The sequence below is a fragment of the Danio rerio genome, chromosome 18, assembly GCF_049306965.1.
Source record: "Danio rerio strain Tuebingen ecotype United States chromosome 18, GRCz12tu, whole genome shotgun sequence".
Classification (NCBI taxonomy): domain Eukaryota; kingdom Metazoa; phylum Chordata; class Actinopteri; order Cypriniformes; family Danionidae; genus Danio; species Danio rerio.
The window spans coordinates 3,525,568-3,547,500 of record NC_133193.1 but is presented as its reverse complement, the minus strand read 5'-3'; the positions used below and the strand labels follow the sequence as shown (position 1 = coordinate 3,547,500).

At 39.1% G+C, this 21,933-nt stretch overlaps 1 protein-coding gene across 7 annotated transcripts in view; it reads left to right on the top strand.

Moving 5' to 3' along the window:
• Positions 1-21,933, top strand: part of unc13c (unc-13 homolog C (C. elegans)) — a 321,746-nt gene that overhangs the window by 50,370 nt on the left and 249,443 nt on the right. For 3 of the 7 annotated variants that reach the window (XM_073930153.1, XM_073930151.1, XM_073930155.1), the window contains 2 exons: positions 3,474-3,552; positions 10,008-10,079. In XM_073930153.1, the coding sequence (XP_073786254.1) occupies positions 3,474-3,552; positions 10,008-10,079 (151 nt within the window). Of the gene's footprint in view, positions 1-3,473; positions 3,553-6,255; positions 6,929-10,007; positions 10,080-21,933 lie in introns of those variants that run through there. The other 4 variants (XM_073930154.1, XM_073930152.1, XM_073930157.1 and 1 more) reach the window with 2 other exon arrangements.

The window sequence follows — 21,933 nt, the reverse complement described above, 5'->3', positions numbered from 1 at the left end:
ACGCACACATACAGAGAGAGACAGCACAACGTTACCTACTGCACCACACGCTCTCTCTCTTATTCACACACACACACACACACACATACACACACACACACACACATAGAGAGAGCACCATGCGACACACAGCATCACACTCTCTCATTCTCACACACACACACACACACACACACACACACACAGAGAGAGCACCAAGTGACACAAAGCATTACGCTCTCTCTTATTCACACACACACACACACACACACACACAGAGCACCAAGTGACACACAGCATCACACTCTCTCTCACTCTCACACACACACACACACACACACACACACACACACACACACACACACACACACACACACACACACACAGAGAGCACCAAGCAACACACAGCATCACACTCTCTCATTCACACACACACACACACACACACACACACACACAGAGAGAGAGAGCACCAAGCGACACACAGCATCACACTCTCTCATTCACACACACACACACACACACACACACACACAGAGCACCAAGCGACACACAGCATCACACTCTCTCATTCACACACACACACACACACATATACACACACACACACACACACAGAGAGAGCACCAAGTGACACACAGCATTACGCTCTCTCTCATTCACACACACACACACACACACACACACACACACACACACACACACACACACACACACAGAGAGAGAGCACCAAGCAACAAACAGCATCACACTCTCTCATTCACACACACACACACACACACACACACACACACACACACACACACACACACACACACAGAGCACCAAGCGACACACAGCATCACACTCTCTCATTCACACACACACACACACACACACACATACACACACACACACACACACACAGAGAGCACCAAGTGACACACAGCATTACGCTCTCTCTCATTCACACACACACACACACACAGAGAGAGAGCACCAAGCGACACACAGCATCACACTCTCTCATTCACACACACACACACACACACAGAGCACCAAGCGACACACAGCATCACACTCTCTCATTCACACACACACACACACACAGAGAGAGCACCAAGCGACACACAGCATCACACTCTCTCATTCACACACACAAACACACACACAGAGAGAGAGCACCAAGTGACACACAGCATTACGCTCTCTCTCATTCACACACACACACACACACACACACACACACACACACACACACACACACACACACACACACACACACACAGAGAGCACCAAGTGACACACAGCATTACGCTCTCTCTCATTCACACACACACACACACACACACACACACACACACAGAGAGCACCAAGTGACACACAACATCACGCTCTCTCTCAAGTGCAAACTCCACACAGAAATGTCTGCTGGTTTGGTAAAGCCTGGAACCAGAAACATTCTTGCTGTGAGGCAACAGTACTACGCACTGGGCCACCGTGTCACCCATCTAGGAAGGAGTAGGGGTGGAAGGGGGGAATGAAACTCAGGGTATTTATAGTAGTTTTGGAGTCATCTGATTGGAGCATAGTGAATTGGATACTGCGGATCCAGCCGCTAGCAATCATAAGCACGTGATCCTCTCGAAATTAGTTTAGAAACTTCACATAACGGTATTAAAACTGACACCGTTGCTTTTTTAGATCCCACATATACCACATTACCGTATTACCGCCCAAGCTTACTGTATACTACCTAAGGTTAATAAAAATGCTCTTAGAAACACATTATGCAGCTTTTAACCATACATATGTTTTTGTATAAAAGTGCCTAACGCCTGTTTCACACCGCAAGTACGAGCAAAGCGTGAGCAGTGCATGCGCAGCTTTAAAATAGAGGCCAATGTGAGCGTGGGCAGTGCAGCAAAATAGACCCAGCGCCAAAACTATTGCGGCTTCTGCATGCGGTATGAAAGCTCTAATCTGTTAATATGGATGCCGAAAAAGCACACGCTGCTCACGTTTGTGGTGTGAAACAGGCTAATGCAACAATGCAGTTTTGTTTTGTTTTACATTTTTCTTTACTTTTGGAGGTCTAATGATACGAAGATATGATTATAAGAGCAACAAATAACAACTTGACTTCTTGTTGATCACACGGAAAAGTGGCAGAAGGTGTATTTTTCAGCTGAATCATCTGTTGATCTGCATCCCAACCATCTCAAATACTGCAGAAGACCTACTGGAACCCACATGGACCCAAAATTCTCACTGAAATCAGTCAAGTTTGGTGAAGAAAAAATCATGGTTTGGGGTTACATTCAGTATGGGGGCGTGCGAGATAGAAACATCAACAGCCTGAGGTATCAAGATATTTGTGCTGCCCTTTACATTACAAACCACAGGAGAGGGACAATTCTCCAGCAGGATAGCGCTCCTTCTCATACTTCAGCCTTCACATCAAAGCTCCTGAAAGCAAAGAAGGTCAAGGTGCTCCAGGATTGGCCAGCCCAGTCACCAGACATGAACATTATTGAGCATGTCTGGGGTAAGATTGAGGAGGCGTTGAAGATAAACACAAAGAGTCTTGATGAACTCTGGGAGTCCTGCAGGAACGCTTTCTTCGCCATTCCAGATGACTTTATTAATCAGTGATTTAAGTCATTGCAGAGATGTATGGATGCAGTCCTCCAAGCTCATGATGGAGTCACACACAATATTCATTCATGACTTTATATTCTATACTGGACATTATTTCTGTTCAGTGATGAGATTTTTGTCTAAGCAAAGTCAGAGCTTACTGTCCTAATGAAATCATTCAAAATCAAGGCATGATCGAATTTTATTGTGGTAAAATAAGCGTAATTTAGAGGCCTTTGCCTTTCATATAAGCCACTTCTGATACCAAATGATCAACTAGAAGTCAGGGTATTACTTGTTGTTTGTAAAACTTGGATAAGCGACAAGACTTTTGTCGGGTAGTGTAGACAATGGGATTAAATATTTCAATTTTACCTTCATTTTCAGCTTTAACACACACCAATATATACTGTAAATACTGTACTGTACATAGAAAAATGCTACTGTGTACATTAGATTGAGATTTTTAGGTAAGCAGCACATGCACAAGAGCAATGCAAAAGTAAATATACAGTAAAGAGTCTTAGCAAGTGTGATAGGAAGATGTGCAATTAAGGGGATATGAAAACTGAAAGCATTACTTATGTAAACATGTGTGTATCATGTATGAAAATTAAATATTTATTCTGCATCAAGTGCTTCTGATGAAATTATTAATGAAGAAGATGATCAAATGCGAATTAAAAGTGTACTAGTAATGCATTGCATTGTGGGATAGAGCAGCCACTATAGTACCCCATGCATTCATGGATGTGCCCATCCCATGTTATTTTCCGGTGCTGTAAATCACCCGGCTGCTTTTTAGCCGGGTAATGTTTCATAGCGTAGAGCATGATTATGGTATTAATAGACTCTAAATCTGCCTCCATCCCCAGGGTTGGCAGTATACTTTACGGCATTGACAGCATGCCAGATTTACGTCGCAAGAGGACCATGCCTATTGTCCGAGACCTGGTGAGTAATCACACCCGGCACGGTTATGTTTGACTGATGGAGCTTTAGAAGACTGTATTAGCCAATCACACACGCATTCGCTCACTAGTCCAAATTTACAGTCCAGGGCACATGCAAGATGGAGGCGCACACGTGTTTATGTTTTGATGCTATTTTGAGGCTTTTACGCTCCACCAGAGTAAAAGTAGGTCACTCTCCTGGTGTTCTCCACAATAGTTCAGCTCATCTGTCTTGTCTTTAAATGCGCAGCGCACTCATATATTAATAATGCGCCGCTGTTTAATTCATGAGATTCTAGACGGCCACTGATTGATCCGCAGCTCATCTCTATAGTAGAATGTCCAATGTTTCTATTCACATTTGTTAACATTTCTTTTTGTTTTTCTTGTTTATTTTTGAACTCTTGTAAAGTCTATCTACGTGTCTTTGTCTTCATTTCTTCTTGAGTTTCTTAATGATGAGTTCTGTGATTCTGAAGGACAAATGTTGATGCTCTATCTGTCCATATTTTGCATGAAATTAAAAACCAACCCTGTTTTGGTAAGTACGGGCCATCGTTCAGTTTGTTATTTTGTTTTTTTTTTGGTTTTTGGCGTGTCCTGTGGTCCATTCCCACTTGGGCCCATATTTGTGTATGGGCGATATTTTTCAGTGAGTTGTCAGATTTCTCTCTCCCCCAAAAATCTTGTTTAAAAGTCACTCAATCCATGCACTGGAAAACTGAAATGTTGACAACTCTACCCAAAAATATATCCGAGGACTTCATTGACTTCTGATTTAATGTGTGCCTTTTTAAATCCATGTAAAAGTGACGTGCGCCAGTGAGCCTTTTACAGCGTGGATGAAGTCAGTGCTGTACCGGGTCTGATCTGGTCTATCCCATCATGCCTCTGTCCTCTGTTTTTGTCCCCTTGTTGGCTGTGTGATTGCTTCAGGGCAACGACAGTCGGTCACGTGACAATTCAGACATGCTAAAATCGAAACTCAAGCCCACAATTCCATTGCCTGCAGCAATTCTCAGCAATGGACCTTATGCACGGGGACTTTTTAAGGTTTGAATAAGCCCACCCGGGCGCTTCCGGTGAACTGTCCTACCATTATAAACTCACCACGTTTAAGATCTAGTTTGTTAAAAATCGGTGATCTAGACCACATGTATCAAATACAGTTCCTGGAGGGCCACAGCTCTGCACATTTACTTCCAATTCTAATTAAGTACTAAAAATAATCCATTACCAATGTATTTGAATGATTATTATTAATAAAATATATTTTTAGATATAACTAATATCTTGGGGTTTTGTTCATTAGTGAGGGAAGGATTGAACTTGAGATTGACGGGCGGATTGGTGCAGCCGCACCGATGTATCGGTCTGTTGTGGTGAAGAAGGAGCTGAGCCGAAAGGCAAAGCTCTCAATTTACCAGTCAATCTACATTCCTACTCTCACCTATGGTCGTGAGCTTTGGGTCATGACCGAAAGGACAAGATCTTGGATACAAGCGGCCGAAATAAGTTTCCTTCGCATGGTGGCAGGGCGCACCCTTATGTTACGTTCACATCAGATGCGGAAGAAGTGTCAAGCGCGAGGGATTTACATGTTAAGTCAATGCAAAGATACGAATAGACAACCTGTGGCACGAATGGCGCAGCGCGAACCAAGCATTTTAAGCATTTAACGCGCTTAACGTGGAAGTCGCGCAAATCGCTCGAGTTTGACAATCTGAACTTCAGAGCAGTTGTTTACAAAGCTCTGTATAAATACCACAAAACAACTTAAATGTGTCAGTTTGCTCAGTAGCTCGTCCTGTACAGTGTCGTATTTCGGATGCGAAGTGGACTGAGTTTGAGTTTGTCGAAGGATGGTTCTAGAAACAAGGTTTAAAAAAAGCTATGTAAAATCGTGGTAAAACTATGCAGCCGTGATGCACTTTTCTCTTCTCCTTTGCTTTTGAAAACACTATCGGTTGGGTTTAGGGTATTTGAAGTCAAAATAATTTACCGTGATTTTTTTTTTTTTTTTCCCTTTTTCAAATATTTCCCAAATGATGTTTAACAGAGCAAGGAAATTTTCACAGTATTTGCTGTAATATTTTTTTCTTCTGAAAAATTGTTTATTCGCCTAGAATAAAAACAGTTAAACATTTTTTAAAAACCATTTTAAGGTCAATATTCCAAAACGAAGATACGGTAGTTGGGTGAAATCTGTCTATTTATTGTAAGCTTGAATCATTCTGATTGGATTATTGTTGATTACGGATGAGAGGCCAGCCGCCATCAATCATATTATGTGTTCCTCTCGAAATTAGTAATAATGAGCTATTAAACCTTTAGAAATGTGTTGAAAAATTCTTCTTTCCGTTAAATAGAAATTGATGAAAAAAATAATCAGGAAGGCTAATAATTCTGACTTCACGGTATGCATGGCAAGCCTCACTCGAAGCAGACACGTATTAGTAGGATGTATAAATATCACATAAGAGAAAACATAACCCCAATATAAGTATTTGAGATTCGCAGAAATATAGACCGCGCCCTCTAGTGGAAGCTGCAGTAAACAACGCAAAAAAACACAGCCCTGTGAGACTGGATTGATATCAGCGCTACTGTCAAAGAATTTCCTTATGTAACTGGAAACAGTCCTTTCACCGGAAGTTTATCGGTGGCTAAAGAAAACACTTCCGTGCATATAGCCCATTCAAGTGCATGTTGAGACTTACATCAACACCTGGCGTTCATGTATAGGCCAAATCTACCCTGTTTTCCTATTTGCACCCCTGCTTAAAGGGGCCACTCGCAGCCCGCTTGGTCTTTACCACCATCAGGTTGAGGGTCCGATGGTAAAGACGAGTCCAGTACGGTCCGCTGTCTGTGCCTGCCGAACTAAATATGGCTAATCGTGGCTTTTTTGACTTTTGACCGGCTCTGTAGTGTCCCATTTCCCCGTCATTGACTTTCTTTCTCTGGTTTTCTCTGTCCTGAACTCTTTTGGATGGTGTTGTTTCTTTTGAGCTGGCTTTGACACATGCCGTCTGCTCTTGTCTGTTTGTAGCAGTAATGGCAGCAGTACTCGCAGGCAGTAGGAGTATGTCAGGGTTTCTTTAGCGAACAATTGCACAGCAAATGCATGAGTGAACTGTAAAAAAAATAAAAATAAAAAGTAAAAGAAATCTACTGCATGTCAGAGGCGAGTTATTTAAGGATTGAGCCTCACCTCTGCAGCTTTCACTCTGCTCTTTATAGACAGACAGTCGATCTGATTTTCTGCATGACTGCAGGTATGATGTAGAGACTGTAAATGACAGCTCGCCTTCGCTACATGTCTAATTTCGTGTTCTGTCTGCTTCTCCCCCCGCATCTGGACGCTCTAGGCTTTGGTAAGTCTCCTGCATTTTTAATGAGTGCCTCAAGTCTGAATCCACTGTTACCTTCAGCATAGATGTGTCTGTATCTTTAGAGAGTATGCCACAATCGTGTGTGTGTGTGTGTGTGTGTGTGTGTGTGTGTGTGTGTGTGTGTGTGTGTGTGTGTGTGTGTGTGTGTGTGTGTGTGTGTGTGTGTGTGTGTGTGTGTGTGTGTGTGTGTGTGTGTGTGTGTGTGTGTGTTTGTGTGTGTGTGTGTGTGTGTGTTTGAGAGAGTGTGTGTATGTGTTTGAGAGAGTGTGTGTTTGAGTGTTTGTGTGTGTGTGTGTGTGTGTGTGTGGATAGATGGTTGGTTGTCAGAATAAAAATATGACATTATTATAGTTGCTAAATATGCTTAAAGTTGACATATATTTGTTCCAGCTGGTTAGACATGATGTCATGGTGCTGTTAAAGCTTGTTTGTAACTAATTTTATTAGGAAAAGCGGTTTAAGATGCTTCTTGAGCACAGTCTTATAGTTAAAAAAAAATCCTCTTTTACTGTACATGTAGATTACACTCAGTGTTAGATGGGCAACCATCCATCCATCCAATGGCCATATCAATCCATCCATTCATCCATCCATCCATCCATCCGTCCATTTATTCAATGGCCATTTCAATTCATCTGTTCTTTCGTCCGTCCATCCATCCATCCATCCATCCATCCATCCATCCATCCATCCATCCAATGGCCATTTCAATCCATCCATGCGTTTGTCCGTACATCCATCCATCCATCCATCCATCCGTCCATTAATTTAATGGCCATTTCAATCCATCCGTTCTTCTGTCCATCCCTCCAACGGCCATTTTAATCCATCCATCTGTCTGTCCATTTATCTATCCATCCAATGGCCATTTCAATCCTTCCATCCATCTGTCTGTCCATTTATCCATCCATTCAATGGCCATTTCAATCCATCCATCTATCCATCCATCCAATGGCCATTTCAATTCATCCGTTCGTTCTTCCGTCCATCCATCCATCCATCCATCCATCCATCCATCCATCCATCCATCCAATGGCCATTTTAATCCATCCATCTATCCATCCATCCAATGGCCATTTCAATACATCCATCTATCCATCCATCTAATGGCCATTTCAATACATCCATCCATCCATCCATCCAATGGCCATTTCAATCCATCCATCTATCCATCCATCCAATGGCCATTTCAATACATCCATCTATCCATCCATCCAATGGCCATTTCAATTCATCCGTTCGTTCTTCCATCCATCCATCCAGCCATCCAATGGCCATTTCAATCCATCCATCCGTTTGTCCGTACATCCATCCATCCATTTGTCCATTCATTCAATGGCCATTTCAATCCATCCATCCGTTTGTCTGTGCATCCATCCATCCGTCCATTCATTTAATGGCCATTTCATTCCTTCCATCCATCCATCCATCCAATGGTCATTTCAATCCATCCATCCATCTGTCTGTCCATTTATCCATCCATCCAATGGCCATTTCACTCTATCTATTCCTCCATCCATCCATCCACCCAATGGCCATTTCAATCCAATCGTCAGTTCATTCATTCATCCATTTAATGGCCAATAGCCATCCATCCATTCATCCATTCGTTCATCCAATGACCATTTCAATCCATCTGTCCATCCGTCCTTCCATCCATCCATCCGTCCAATGACCCTTTCAATTCATCGATCAATCCATCCATTCGTTCGTCCATCCATCCATCCAATGGCATATCCATCCATCCATCCATCCAACCATCCATTCGTCCAATCTGTAATATTACTAATGAACTATTATACTAATTGTACACAATCTTATGGTCCACAGGCACATATTTAGGAATACTTAGAAATACATTGTGTTGGAAATTTACTAAATATCTTCCTCTTAATAAAACTTAATTGAGTAATATGCATGGCTAAGAACTTAATTTTTACATTTTTAAAGTATACATCAATAAAAATAATTTATTTCTTTATTTTATTTTATTATATCTTTAATTATTTATTTATTCTCACATTTCCCCAAACAAAAATACAGATACTTTTTAAGGCAGCATCATCATATGTATAATTTTTCTGAGAAGTCATGACAGAATGTGTCGGCTCTGTTTCAACTACTAGTGAAAACGATTAAGCCTCATGTGAGAGGAGATGGCAGCTCTGAAATGAATGCAGCCTTTTAAGAAACCTTATTTTGAACAAAGTCTAAGACAGCATTGCATGTGTTCTTCAAAGAGAATTAAATCGCAGGAATACATAGAAGCAAGCACGTATAGAAACTGTTGAAATATTGTTTTATGAACACTAGACTAGTTTTAGCACAATGTTACACCTGCAAAAATGCTTTTCTTAACTAGAATATCTACTAAATATCTTCTGACATATCTTTAAATTCTTAAATCAAGAAGCATTTTGTGGACATGCAAAACATTGTCGTGTTTCTAAAATTGAAATATCAAAGTAAAGTCAGTTTTTTTCTTAAAACAAGCAAAATAATCAGCCAACAGCGTAATCAAGATAAACTCATTTAAAATGTAAAGCCAGATTATTTTTCTACCACATTGGCAGATTATTTTACCCATTTTATGGAGAAAGTCTCAATTTTGATTCATTATTTCCAAAAACAAGGCAATATTTTTTTTTTGCTTGTCTTCATTTAAGAATTTTGAGATATTTGGACCATTTTTTTGCAGTGTGTATGATTTTTCTTTGCACTCGTCAATTGTACATGAAGGCAAAAGGCTCTCAGTCTGCCTGTTATTTAGAAAGCAGTTGTCATCTATGGAAATATTTTAAGATCAGAATCCACCTAATGAAATGAGAGCATATTGCACAGAGCAGAATATCAGCTCCAGATCATCAATTCCACCTAAATTGAAAAGATTTCTGTAGGCTAACAGGTGAATATCTGCTTTTTCCAGCATGACTAATCAAGTTTTATCTTCAGCATTCAGCCTAACATAACAGCTTTTCAGCCTAGCGTTTGAATGTTCTCTGGAGCGTTGTCTTTTGTATTTCTCCCCCGTTTTCACTCATATTTCCCATCATTCTTTCAGACATTGGCTGCTCGAAAGGCAGGCATTGCGTTTGGGCTGGTGAACAGATCGACTCTGAACAACGAGGAGCTGGTGAGTGTTAAACCGACACACACACACACGTTTTCACCATATAGTCCAGCATATAAATCACTGTGTAAGCAGCTAGTCGCAGTCTAATGAGGAGCGATCATGCGGGACTAATGTAACGCTCATGCATAAAACCACAGCTAATACACACATATGCAAACACGCGCGTACGCACGCACACCCAGAGGCAAGAAGAAAGGAACCAGATTAAAAATGACTATTTATAATCTCTAATGATATTCCTGACGATAACTGGGATGTGAAATGAGTGAAGGGTGATGTACAGGCGCAAAATTAATGATGGCAGAAAGATCAAGACGCATATTCAATGAAACATTGACTTGCCTGCTAAAGGCTTTCAATTTCAGTGTATATTCATTCATTCAATCATTTTCCTTTGGGTCAGTCCCTTATTTGTCACAACGAAGTGAACCACTAACTAGAGGTCGGGACCTGGCCAGATTTCTGCGGCGTGGGAATAAATTTCCGAATAAATCGCAGGAGCGGTCGGAAATTTGGGTTTAATTTGGGACGGGAGCGAGCTGTCTAGCAATATCGCTCCCGACTCCTGAGCGAGCAAGCGTATGTATGTGTGTAAATGAAATAGCGCGATGCTGTGTGTGTGTGTGTGTGTGTGTGTGTGTGTGTGTGTGTGTGTGTGTGTGTGTGTGTGTGTGTGTGTGTGTGTGTGTGTGCGCGCGCGCACGCGTGAATGAGAGGTGTGTGTGTGTGGGTGTGCACGAATAAGAGAGAGAGCTTTGCCTGTGTGTGTGCTTGGTGCTTATGTGTGTGTGTGTGTGTTAGTGCGCGTGCGAATGAGAGAGAGCTTTGTCTGTGTGGGTGCTTGGTGCTGTGTGTGTGTTTATACAGACAGCTTGTTATATACTGTATAGTTGGGTGATTCTCGGTTTTGTTCTCTCCCCCGCTCTTTAACGGGATCGGGTGCGGCGGGTTGAAAACGGGGTGGGGCGGGCAGCGGGACAACAAATGCTTAATATAAGCAGGAGCGGTCGGGTTCGGGCTAAAACCTGGCGGGTGCGGGATTCAAAATTTAGTCCCGCGCAGATCTCTAATTCCCACTTATGTTTTACGCAGGGGATGCCCTTCTAGCTACAACCCAGTACTGGGAAACACCCATACACACTCATTCACACACACTCACACACTAAGGCCAATTTAGTTTACCCAATTCCTCTATAGTGCATGTGTTTGGACTGTGGGGGAAACCGGAGCACTCTGAGGAAACCCACGCCAACACAAGGAGAACAAGCAATTTCAGCGAATCAACAAGACGAGGCAACACACACAACAAGTGATAAATATACAAAGAAACTGTTAGTGCTCAGAGAACTAAGAACTAGATTTAGGAGGTGGGAGTTTTTTTTTTTTTTTTTTTTTAAAGAGAGAAAATAGTTTCTACAGGTGGTTTGTCAAGCCCACTCACCTGTGTGAGGCACATATCTTAAATGCACAATGTATTTTCTGTTTTTTTTTTTTTTAGAGAGAGAGAGATATGGATTATTAGAAAGTGTCTGCTGGAAATGTGCTAATACAAGTGTAGGTAAAAACGTCAGGGAGATGAAAGAGTGCGTTTTCTACAGGTGGTTTGTTAAGACCACTCACCACTGTGAGGCACACTGACAATTGCATATTCATTCATTCATTCATTCATTTTCATTTGGCTTGGTCATTTTATTAATCAGGGGTCGCCACAGGGGAATGAACTGCCAACTTATCCATCATATGTTTTACATAGCAGATGCCGTTTCAGCTGCAACCCAGCACTGGGAAACACTCATGCACTCTCACATTCACACACAGACACTACGGACAATTTTAGCTTATTCAATTCACCTATATTTCATTATTTTATTTATTTAAACGGGTCACCACAGTGGAATAAATCGCCCACTTATCCAGCATATGTTTTGTTTTTTTGCCCTTACAGCCACAACCAAAAACTTGGAAACATCCATACACTCTTGCATTCACACACATACACTACGGCCAATTTAGTTTACCCAATTTCCCTATAGCTCATGTGTGTGGAATGTGGTGGAAATCAGAGCACCCGGAGGAAACCCACACCAACACGGGGAGAACATGCAAACTCCACACAGAAATGCCAACTGAGGCAGCCGAGGCTCGAACCAGCGACCTTCTTGCTGTGAGGTGACAGTGGTAACCACTGTACCACCGTTTAAAATTAGATTAATTTAAGACCATTATACATTTTTAGGATTTGATGAATAGAATGCTTAAGAGGACAGCATTTATCACTGTTGAAGAGGATGTCGCTACCGTATATCTGTGTTTAAAACATTCATGCGGTTTTCTGATTATTTGGCTGTTGATCGATGGTTCTAGTTTAAATTGTGCTCTTGTACTTTAGTTCAGCAGAGGGGCCGAAACCCTGAGAGAGGAAAGAACGTCTTAATCAATAGAAGAAGAATTACTCCTCCTTTTTTCCCCCAGACCTTCTTCCCTCCCATTAATTGATTGTCTGAATAAACGACCTGGAATGACACCGGCTGATGGGATATTTAACTCTGAAGCGTACCTGACATGGCTTGTATTTTGGCTATACTAAATACTCGTTTTAAGCGGTGGCTCAGTGGTTCGCACTGTTGCCTCACAGCAAAAAGGTCACTGGTTCTTGTCCAGGCTGGGTCAGTTGGCATTTCTGTGTGGAGTTTGCATGTTTTCCCTGTGTTGGCGTGGGTTTTCTTCGAGTGCTCCGGTTTCCCCCACAGTCCATGCACATGTGCTATAGGGAATTGAATAAACTAAATTAGCCTCAGTGTAATAAATAAAATAGTGAACACAAAAAACCCATCATCTAGATATTGTGTCATTCGCAATCAGGAGTATTCAGTTTATTCAGTCAATTTACGGTTTAAAAAAATGAATAAGAAATAATGCACTGTGAAAAAAGCATATGACAAAAAGTCATGACAGCAAGTCTTTATATGTTAATTGAACTTATTTTAATAAGTTAATTAGGTTTCCACCAGTTTTTCAACTTATGAAAAGTTTAACATATTTAAGATGGTTTGATTGATATATTTGAGATGACTAGAAAAGTTAATTTGATTTAACTTAATTTAAAACAGCAGTATTTTTTTACAGTGTGAATAGATTTAATAACAAAAATATTATATATATATATATATATATATATATATATATATATATATATATATATATATATATATATATATATATATATATATATATATATATATATATATATATATATATATATATATACAGAGAGAGAGAGAGAGCAGCACGGTGGATCAGTGGTTAGCACTGTTGCCTTACAGCAAGAAGGTCATGGGTTCAAGTCCCGGAATGTGTTTGTGAATGAGTGTGTATGGTTGTTTTCCAGTACTGGGTTGCAACTGGAAGAATATCCGCTGCATAAAACATATGCCAGTTCTATCTATCTATCTATCTATCTATCTATCTATCTATCTATCTATCTATCTATCTATCTATCTATCTATCTATCATCTCTTGTCGGCTTAGTCCCTTTATTAATTCGGGGTCGCCACAGCGGAATGAACCGCCAACTTATCCAGCTAGTTTTTTACGCAGCGGATGCCTTTCCAGCCGCAACCCATCTCTGGGAAACATCCACACACACATTCACACAAACACTCATACACTACAGACAATTTAACCTACCCAATTCACCTGTACTGCATGTCTTTGGACTGTGGGGGAAACCGGAGCACCCGGCGGATACCCACGCGACAGTAGTACCTCGCCATCTATCCATCTTCTGTATTTTTTTTATTATTACTAGTGTGCAGCACACCTGTAAAGAGTTAAAGGAATAGTTCACCCCAAAAATAAATTTAATTCATTATTTACTCTCCCTCAAACGGTTCCAAACCTTTTACGTTTTTCTTTCTTTTCTTGAACACTTAAGAAGATCATTTATAAAATGCTGAAAACCGGTAACCATTGACTTCCATAGTAGGAAAATAAATGCTGTAGAAGTCAATGATGGCCTTAAAAATATTTTTTGCTATGATTATATTAGCATAATATATACCACAATGAAATTGAGTCTCTGCTTAAAAAAAAAAATAATAATAATAAAATAAAATAAAATAAGGGCGACGCAGAGGCGCAATAGGTAGTGCTGTCGCCTCACAGCAAGAAGGTCGCTGGGTCGCTGGTTCGAGGCTCGGCTTAGTTGCCGTTTCTGTGTGGAGTTTGCATGTTCTCCCTGCATTCACGTGGGTTTCCTCCGGGTGCTCCGGTTTCCCCCACAGTCCAAAGACATGCGGTACAGGTAAATTGGGTAGGCTAAATTGTCCGTAGTGTATGAGTGTGTGTGTGAATGTGTGTGTGGATGTTTCCCATGGATGGGTTGCGGCTGTAAGGGCATCCGCTGCATAAAAACGTGCTGGATAAGTTGGCGGTATGACTAAGCCGACAAGAAAATGAATGAATAAATAAAATAAAATTAAATAAATTGAACACTAAAGAAGAGATTTTGAAAAATGCTGAAAATTGGTAACCACTGACTTCCATAGTAGGAAAAACGAATGCTATAGCAGTCAATAGTTACAGGTTTTTAACGTTCTTCAAAATATCTTTTGTGTTCAACAGAAGACGTTTAAAACAAGTGAAGGTAGATGACAGGATTTTAGTTTTTGAGTGAACTGTATCTTTAATCTTGCAATATGTGTTATTGGGAGTTTTAAAGAGCCCATATTATACATGAAATAGGGTCATATCTTGGTTGTAAGGGTCTCCAACAACAGTTTAATATGCATGCAAGGTCAAAAAACACTTTCATGGTCTTATAATCTGCATTTATTTTTACCTAATTATCCCAGCGACTCCTGTATGAATCGTTCAGGGATTCATTTGTTCCCAAACCCCTCCTTAGCGCGAAGCTAATCTGCGCTGATTGGACCGATGACAGTCTGTTGCGATTGGTCGACTGCCTTCAGTCAGAGAATGAAATGCCAAACAGCTAATCAGCAATATAAAAGTAATCACAGTTCATACACGCTAGATAGTGTAGGCGTGGATTTTAGCTGCCAGTGGGTCAATGTAAATACAGACTATGGACTTGAAAATACAGACGACTGACTACTTTATTGAACAAAAACTCCAAAAACAGTTGAGGAGATCTCCTAGCTTCTCACTCTGCTCTTTTCACAGACACACACACACACACACACACACACTCACACACATACGCACTTAACCCTGCTCCGGACGACAACGCGCGCGCACACACACACACACACACACACAAACACACACACAAACACACACACCTCCGGACGACAGCGCGCGCACGCACACACAGACACACACACTAACGTTACTCCCCGTCCACGGAGCTCCGTTAACGCAGCACGCGTCGCGTTTTTAACGTGACTTTGCACACTATAAGAGAATATAGCCAGTTAACCTCATACAGTACACGCGGTTACAAGTAACAAATCACAACTAAATACATTTGCAAGCTAGAGTCAACGAGGCAACTTTAATCGCACGTACTTACACTTGAGAAATGGAGGAAGAAACCCATCCTGACGTCTATCAGTAAGTTACTGATCCTTCCTTTAACAAACGCTGATGAAGTATTCTTTGTAGCATGTAGCTTCCAGAAGTTTCCAGTAGTTTCCAACTGCTTGGCTATAATGCTGAGGTTTCATCTTTGGGTAGAGACTCAATATATCCATCTGCAGTGTGACTTCAATCGACCGGCATGTTTGTGTGTGTGTGTGTTTGTGGGTGTGTGTGTGTGTGTGTGTGTGTCTCGGTTTCTGCGTCAGAGGGCGGGGCCTCAGGTTTGAAATCTCCCGGGTTTGCGCGTGCACGTGAATAACTTGGTTTCGTTCGTACGTCATGGCGAAACACCTAATGAATCCGTATCAAGGCGACTCGTTTGAAGCACTATGAGTCGACTCTTTTTTAGATGAATCAACCGTTTTTAACACTGCACACTAACAGATTTAAGCCTTAGCTGGATACTCCACTTCACTTAGAGCTGTGTTACACACTACATGGAGGGGAATTTTCAAAAACCCATAATATGGGCTCTTTAATTATAACATGACGTGCACTGAGGCACAAAGTGGGCATGCTGGGTAAGAAGAAAAAACATTATAGGAAATACTGTGAAAAATTCCTTGCTCTGTTTAACATAATTTGGGAATTAATAAAAAGAATTCACAGGAGAGCGAATATTTTTGACTTCAACTGTTAGTATATGCAGTTAAGGCCATTGATTTACAGTGGGACTGTCCTGCAGCATTGGGGTAGCGTTGATCTTTGCACATGTGCTTGTGATACAGAACAGTCATTGAAGGCAGTGTTAGCGAGTGATAAATAGACAGGTCAGAGTCGGGCTCCAGCGGGCCGGTCCAGTCAACCTTAATCCAGCACTGTCAGTCCTCTGAAGAATAACAACAGCGCAATCACTCTTTCAGACGGAGCGCTTTCCAAACCGCCCTCGATGGCGCGCAGACACTTCAGAAAAAAATAAGAGGAAGGTCACATATAGAGAGGCGGCCGGCAGATTTCTAAGTAGGCCGAACAGATGTCTTTTCAATGCATTAAATATGGCAAGTAAAAAGATGAGAGAGAAAGAAACATGAAGCGAAAGGGCTGAGGGAGAAATTATAGAAGAGAGACAATCCCTCCCTATAAGAGAGACAATCCCTCTGAGGAAAATGTGCCGAAAACAGCACATGTGTCCATAAAGTTAGATTTATTAGCCTCCCTGTATTATTCTTTCATCAATTTCTCTTTTTTATTAGCACATTTCTAATCATTATAGTTTTAATAACTCATTTATAATAACTCATTTATTTTATCTTTGCCATGATGACAGTAAATATTTGACTAGATTTTTTCAAGACACTTCTATACAGCTTAAAGAGACATTTAAAATTATGGTAATTATAGGCAATTCATTGTATAACAGTGGTTTGTTCTGTAGACAATCCAAAACAAATATTGCTTAACCAGTTAAACTCCGGGTCCGTGACGTCATCGACTTCCGCTTTAAGATTTAAAGGGCTAGCATTTCACCAGACCCCCTTGAGTGGTTTCGTTTGAAAGTGTAGAATCTATATTTTATTTTTCATTTGGGTGTTTATTCTACTGTACAAAAGTTATTTACACTTTACAAATTTATTTTCTCTTTGCCATGATGACAGTAAATAATATTTGACTAGATATTCTTCAAGACACTTCTATACAGCTTAAAATGACATTAAAAGGCTTAACTAGGTTAATTAGGTTAACTAGGCAGGTTAGGGTAATTAGGCAAGTTATTGAATAACGATGGTTTGTTCTGTAGATCATCGGAAAAAAAAAACTTGCTCAAAGGGGCTCATAATTTTGACCTTAAAATGGTTCTTAAAAAATGTAAAACTGCTTTTATTCTAGCCGAAATAAAACAAGACTTTTTCCAGAAGAAAAAATATTATCAGACATACTGTGAAAATTTCTTTGCTCTGCTAAACATAATTTGGGAAATATTTAAAAAAGAAAAAAAAACAAAGGTGGTAAGGTTCTGGTTCTGGACCATATGGGGCTTTGCATGAGTATTTGGAAATAACTCATTATTATTATTATTATTGTTTGTTTATTCATTTGCTGGAAATTAGAACTGAGTTTCGAAATAGTTTTGAAACAAACCTTTGCGCTTAACCAACAAAATTAATTATGTATAGGCTAATGGCTGTCTGTGCATACACCGTTTCCTTATTCATGAAAGAGAGAGAAATAGAAAGTGAATATAAAGGCCGAATGTAGGAGGCTCGTTCTTTATCCTCATGCTGCAGATGCTCTGTTTAACTGTTTTTTTCCCGCTAGTGAATCGGTTTTTCTACTTACAAAGTCCACCATGTAAATAGGAAATGCGCCATGGCGCAACACAACTGACTCTTAAAAGGAATGGGAGATGAGTCTCTAGTTTATTCTCAAAACACATCCTTAATTCATTAAGAATTTAAGATCAACTCTTTTAGACCATGCGCTGTGGCACAGACCATATTTTTCAGTCCTCAAAATAGCAAATATGGATTCGGACACGCCATTAATTGTTTTGCGCCCTGCGCTTTAGACTTTGCACCTAGATTGTTAAAATAAAGCCCAATAAGTCTCTTTTTTGTTAAAATAAAACCCAAATCCCTGTGATTTTGAAGACCACCACAACATGACGCAGCAGTGCGGTTTTCCTGCCCATCGAATTGATTGACAGGCTCCATGTTGCTATAATAATATGCATACACATGTCCACAGAACTTTTTTTGGGGGGGAAATATGATTAAAATAGCTGTTCAGCTCTCTGTGCTTAAAAAAAAAAAGTTTAATAAGTTTGAAACATTTGCATGTTTGTAATAAAGACAGCGAATTCGCTAAGATTCAGTAATTTGCTTAACCATGGTGTCTGTAAACGCACATATACAGTTGAAGTCAGAATTATTATCTTGTTTAAATATTTCCCAAATTATGTTTAACAGAGCAAGAAAATTTTCACAGTATGTCTGATAATATTTTGTCTTCTGGAGAAAGTCTTATTGGTTTTATTTCGGCTAGAATAAAAGCAGTTAAATTTTTTTATTCACCATTTTAAGGTCAATGTTATTAACCCTCTTTAAGCTACATATTTGTTTCAATAGTCTACAGAACAAACCACCGTTATAGAATAACTTGTCTAATTACCCTAACCTGCAACCTAATTAACCTAGTTAAGCCTTTAAATGTCTCTTTAAGCTGTATAGAAGTGTCTTGAAGAATATCTAGTAGAATATTATTTACTGTCATCATGACAAAGATAAATAAATCATTTATTAGAAATGAGTTATTAAAACTATTATGCTTAGAAATGTGGTAAAAAATATTTTAAACCGAAATTGGTGATTATTAATCACCTACACCTTCAGATATTTAGCATGCCAAATTCTCTCAGATCGTGTCTTTGAGTTCACAGTTACATGAATCCCACCGATTTGCCTGTGATTTCAGGCGTTTGTCTGTGCTTTTGCAAAACCTTGGCGAGTCAAACTTGGGCTAAAATCATGCAGTCTGAACTCAGCATTTCTGTGAGCTATGACATTATGAATCGATGGTTTTGTTGAAGCTGTCAGTCCTCATTATTTCAATTTATTTATAAATCAATCAGTCCTAACAGTCAGAGTCTTAGCGGAAAACTACATCACCCACAATTCTGCAGCTAAATCTCTATAGATCAACAAACAAATCATATAAAAAAAAATGTACACATGCTGATGTTTTCAGTTTCTCTATTTCTCTATTTATTAATATATGCTCCAAAAATGATAGAAACGACACAATGCCTCTGGGGAGTGTGTGCTGAAAACAGCCCGTGTGTCCATATGCTTAAAACGACACTGGAAAAACAAGAACACAAACTGTTATATCACCACAAGTCTTTTCAGTAATGTGACATTATTCAGCCAAGTGCCTCGGAGTTTTCCTCTGAGATCCGCTTTTGATGCTAGTCAGGGTTTTCCTTGCCAAAAACGTTGATAATTTAGTTTTACACGGGCCAGCATTCTTGACGTTTCTGCTGGTGTTTCTTTTATTTAAATAGACTCTTTGCATGTGAAATTAAATTGGACTGGATAACAAAAAATGATGTCATAGATTTTTTTTGTTTGTTTATAATAAATAATATTTTGTTAACAGCAAGTCATTCCACAGCGCATTGTGTTATTATTATTATTATTATAATAATAATAATTATTATTATTATTATTATTATTATTATTAATATTTATTATTATTAAGATTATTATTATCATTATTATTATTATTATTATTATTATTATTATTATTATTTATTATTAATAATAATAATAATAATAATAATAATAATAATAATAATAATAATTAATAATAATTATTATTATTGTTGTCAATATTATTATTATTATTATTATTATTATTATTATTATTATTTTATTATTATTTTATTATTATTATTATTATTGTTGTTGTTGTTGTTATATTAATAATATTGTTATCATTAATAATAAAAAATGGGGTGGCGCGTTGGCTCAGTGGTAAGCACTGTTGCATGCGCTATAGGTGAAATGGATGAACTAAATTGCCCATAGTGTGTGTGAGAATGTAAGCGTGTATGGGTGTTCCCCAGAATTGGGTTGCAGCTGGAAGTACTGGGTTGCTGTGTAAAACATATGCTGGAATAGTTGGTGATTCTGTTTTGTTTTTTCACTGTGGCAACCCCTGATAAATAAGGGACTTAGCCAAAGGAAAATGAATGTCCTTATTTCAAGCTCTTGAACGCAGTGTGAGTGTCTGCAGACTCTGTGATAGTGTGTGTTCTCAGTGTTTCCAGCACCTGCCGTGGCCTCCAGCACAGAAACACACATGCAACCAAAGGCGACGCTGCAGTCGGTCTGAACACTGAGATCTCCTGCAGATCCAGACACTTACAGACATGTCATTGGCTGAGCACAGACATGAACAGAAAGCTGCTCTCTGTTAACAACAAATCAACATTCCGCCATTAAATTTTCTCCAAACTCATGCGCTGTTCTGTCCTGAACACAAAAAGCTGTGGTGGATCTTCATTTCTAGGCTGAAGTAAACGAATATTATGCATGAATTTAATTATATTATCTTTCAATTTCTAAATATGTTTGGTGACTAAAATTTCATTTTAATAAATATATCAGTTTAATAAATCTGTTTTTTTTATATACCAAAATACATTGTCTATATTCACTGAGAAATGGATTTGGAAATGGAAAGCATTATGTTTTCAAACTTAAACGCTTTGCCGCATTCAGTTCCCTCAAACAGTTTGTGTTGACTTCTCGATTTTTTCCAGTGTAGTATGTGTTTCAGAGGGTGTGCTTTAATTCCCGTGTTCCTTCATTCTGTCCAGTGTTGACCGCTCTGAAAATTCACTCTCTCTCTCTCTCTCTGGCTGATCGCCCGGTGTTTAATTCTCAGCGTAGCTCATCTGTTCGCTCCAGAGCTGCCTGATTAAATTGGAAAGTCCTTTTCGGTTTTCTCCAGCTGTTAATCCCCCTGCGTAACGTTTCGCCATCACTCCAGCTGGAGATGACCAGTGGACTTCATAGCTCACCAATGCATCCTTCTTTAGTGTATTATGATATATGACAAATGACATTAACCCAATGATGATGCAATGCATAGTGTGTGCTTGAATAATCAGACATATAAATGTTGATTTCAATAGTTTATTAATCATTTACTAAATCATTCTGAATGATCCTAAAAACCATCAACTACTCTTAAATACAGAAGGTTTGTAAATAATGCGATACTTAATTTAGTAATGAAAAATAAATCATTAACTAAGCATGAAAGTACAATTATTTAACACATTGTGCTATAAAGCATTTGTAGCTGCAGTTATAAACTGCTTGCTAACGCTTATTAATGTAGAGTTAATGCTTAACAGATGATGAATTCACTATTTGCTAATGCTTAATAAATGATTCAGAGTGTGCAGTTATTATAAAGTGTTACCATTGCGGCATTATATCTATTAGTTCCACTTTCATATGTTTTTTTTATATTTGATTATAGATTTCCATATTATTTTAATCCTATTTCATTTTTAAAATGAAATTACAATGTAATGTCTCCAATGTTTCTTATTTGTTGCACTTTTACTTTGAAACATTTCATTTTTTCCACTTTGATTATGAATTTTCGCATAGTTTTAATCCTATTTAATTTTTGTGTGTTACCTAACCTTTTTCCTATTAGTCTCTCTCTTTCACGATGACATATTTTTAATGTTTTTATACAATTTCAAGAGTTCACACTTAGCTGATGATTTATAAAA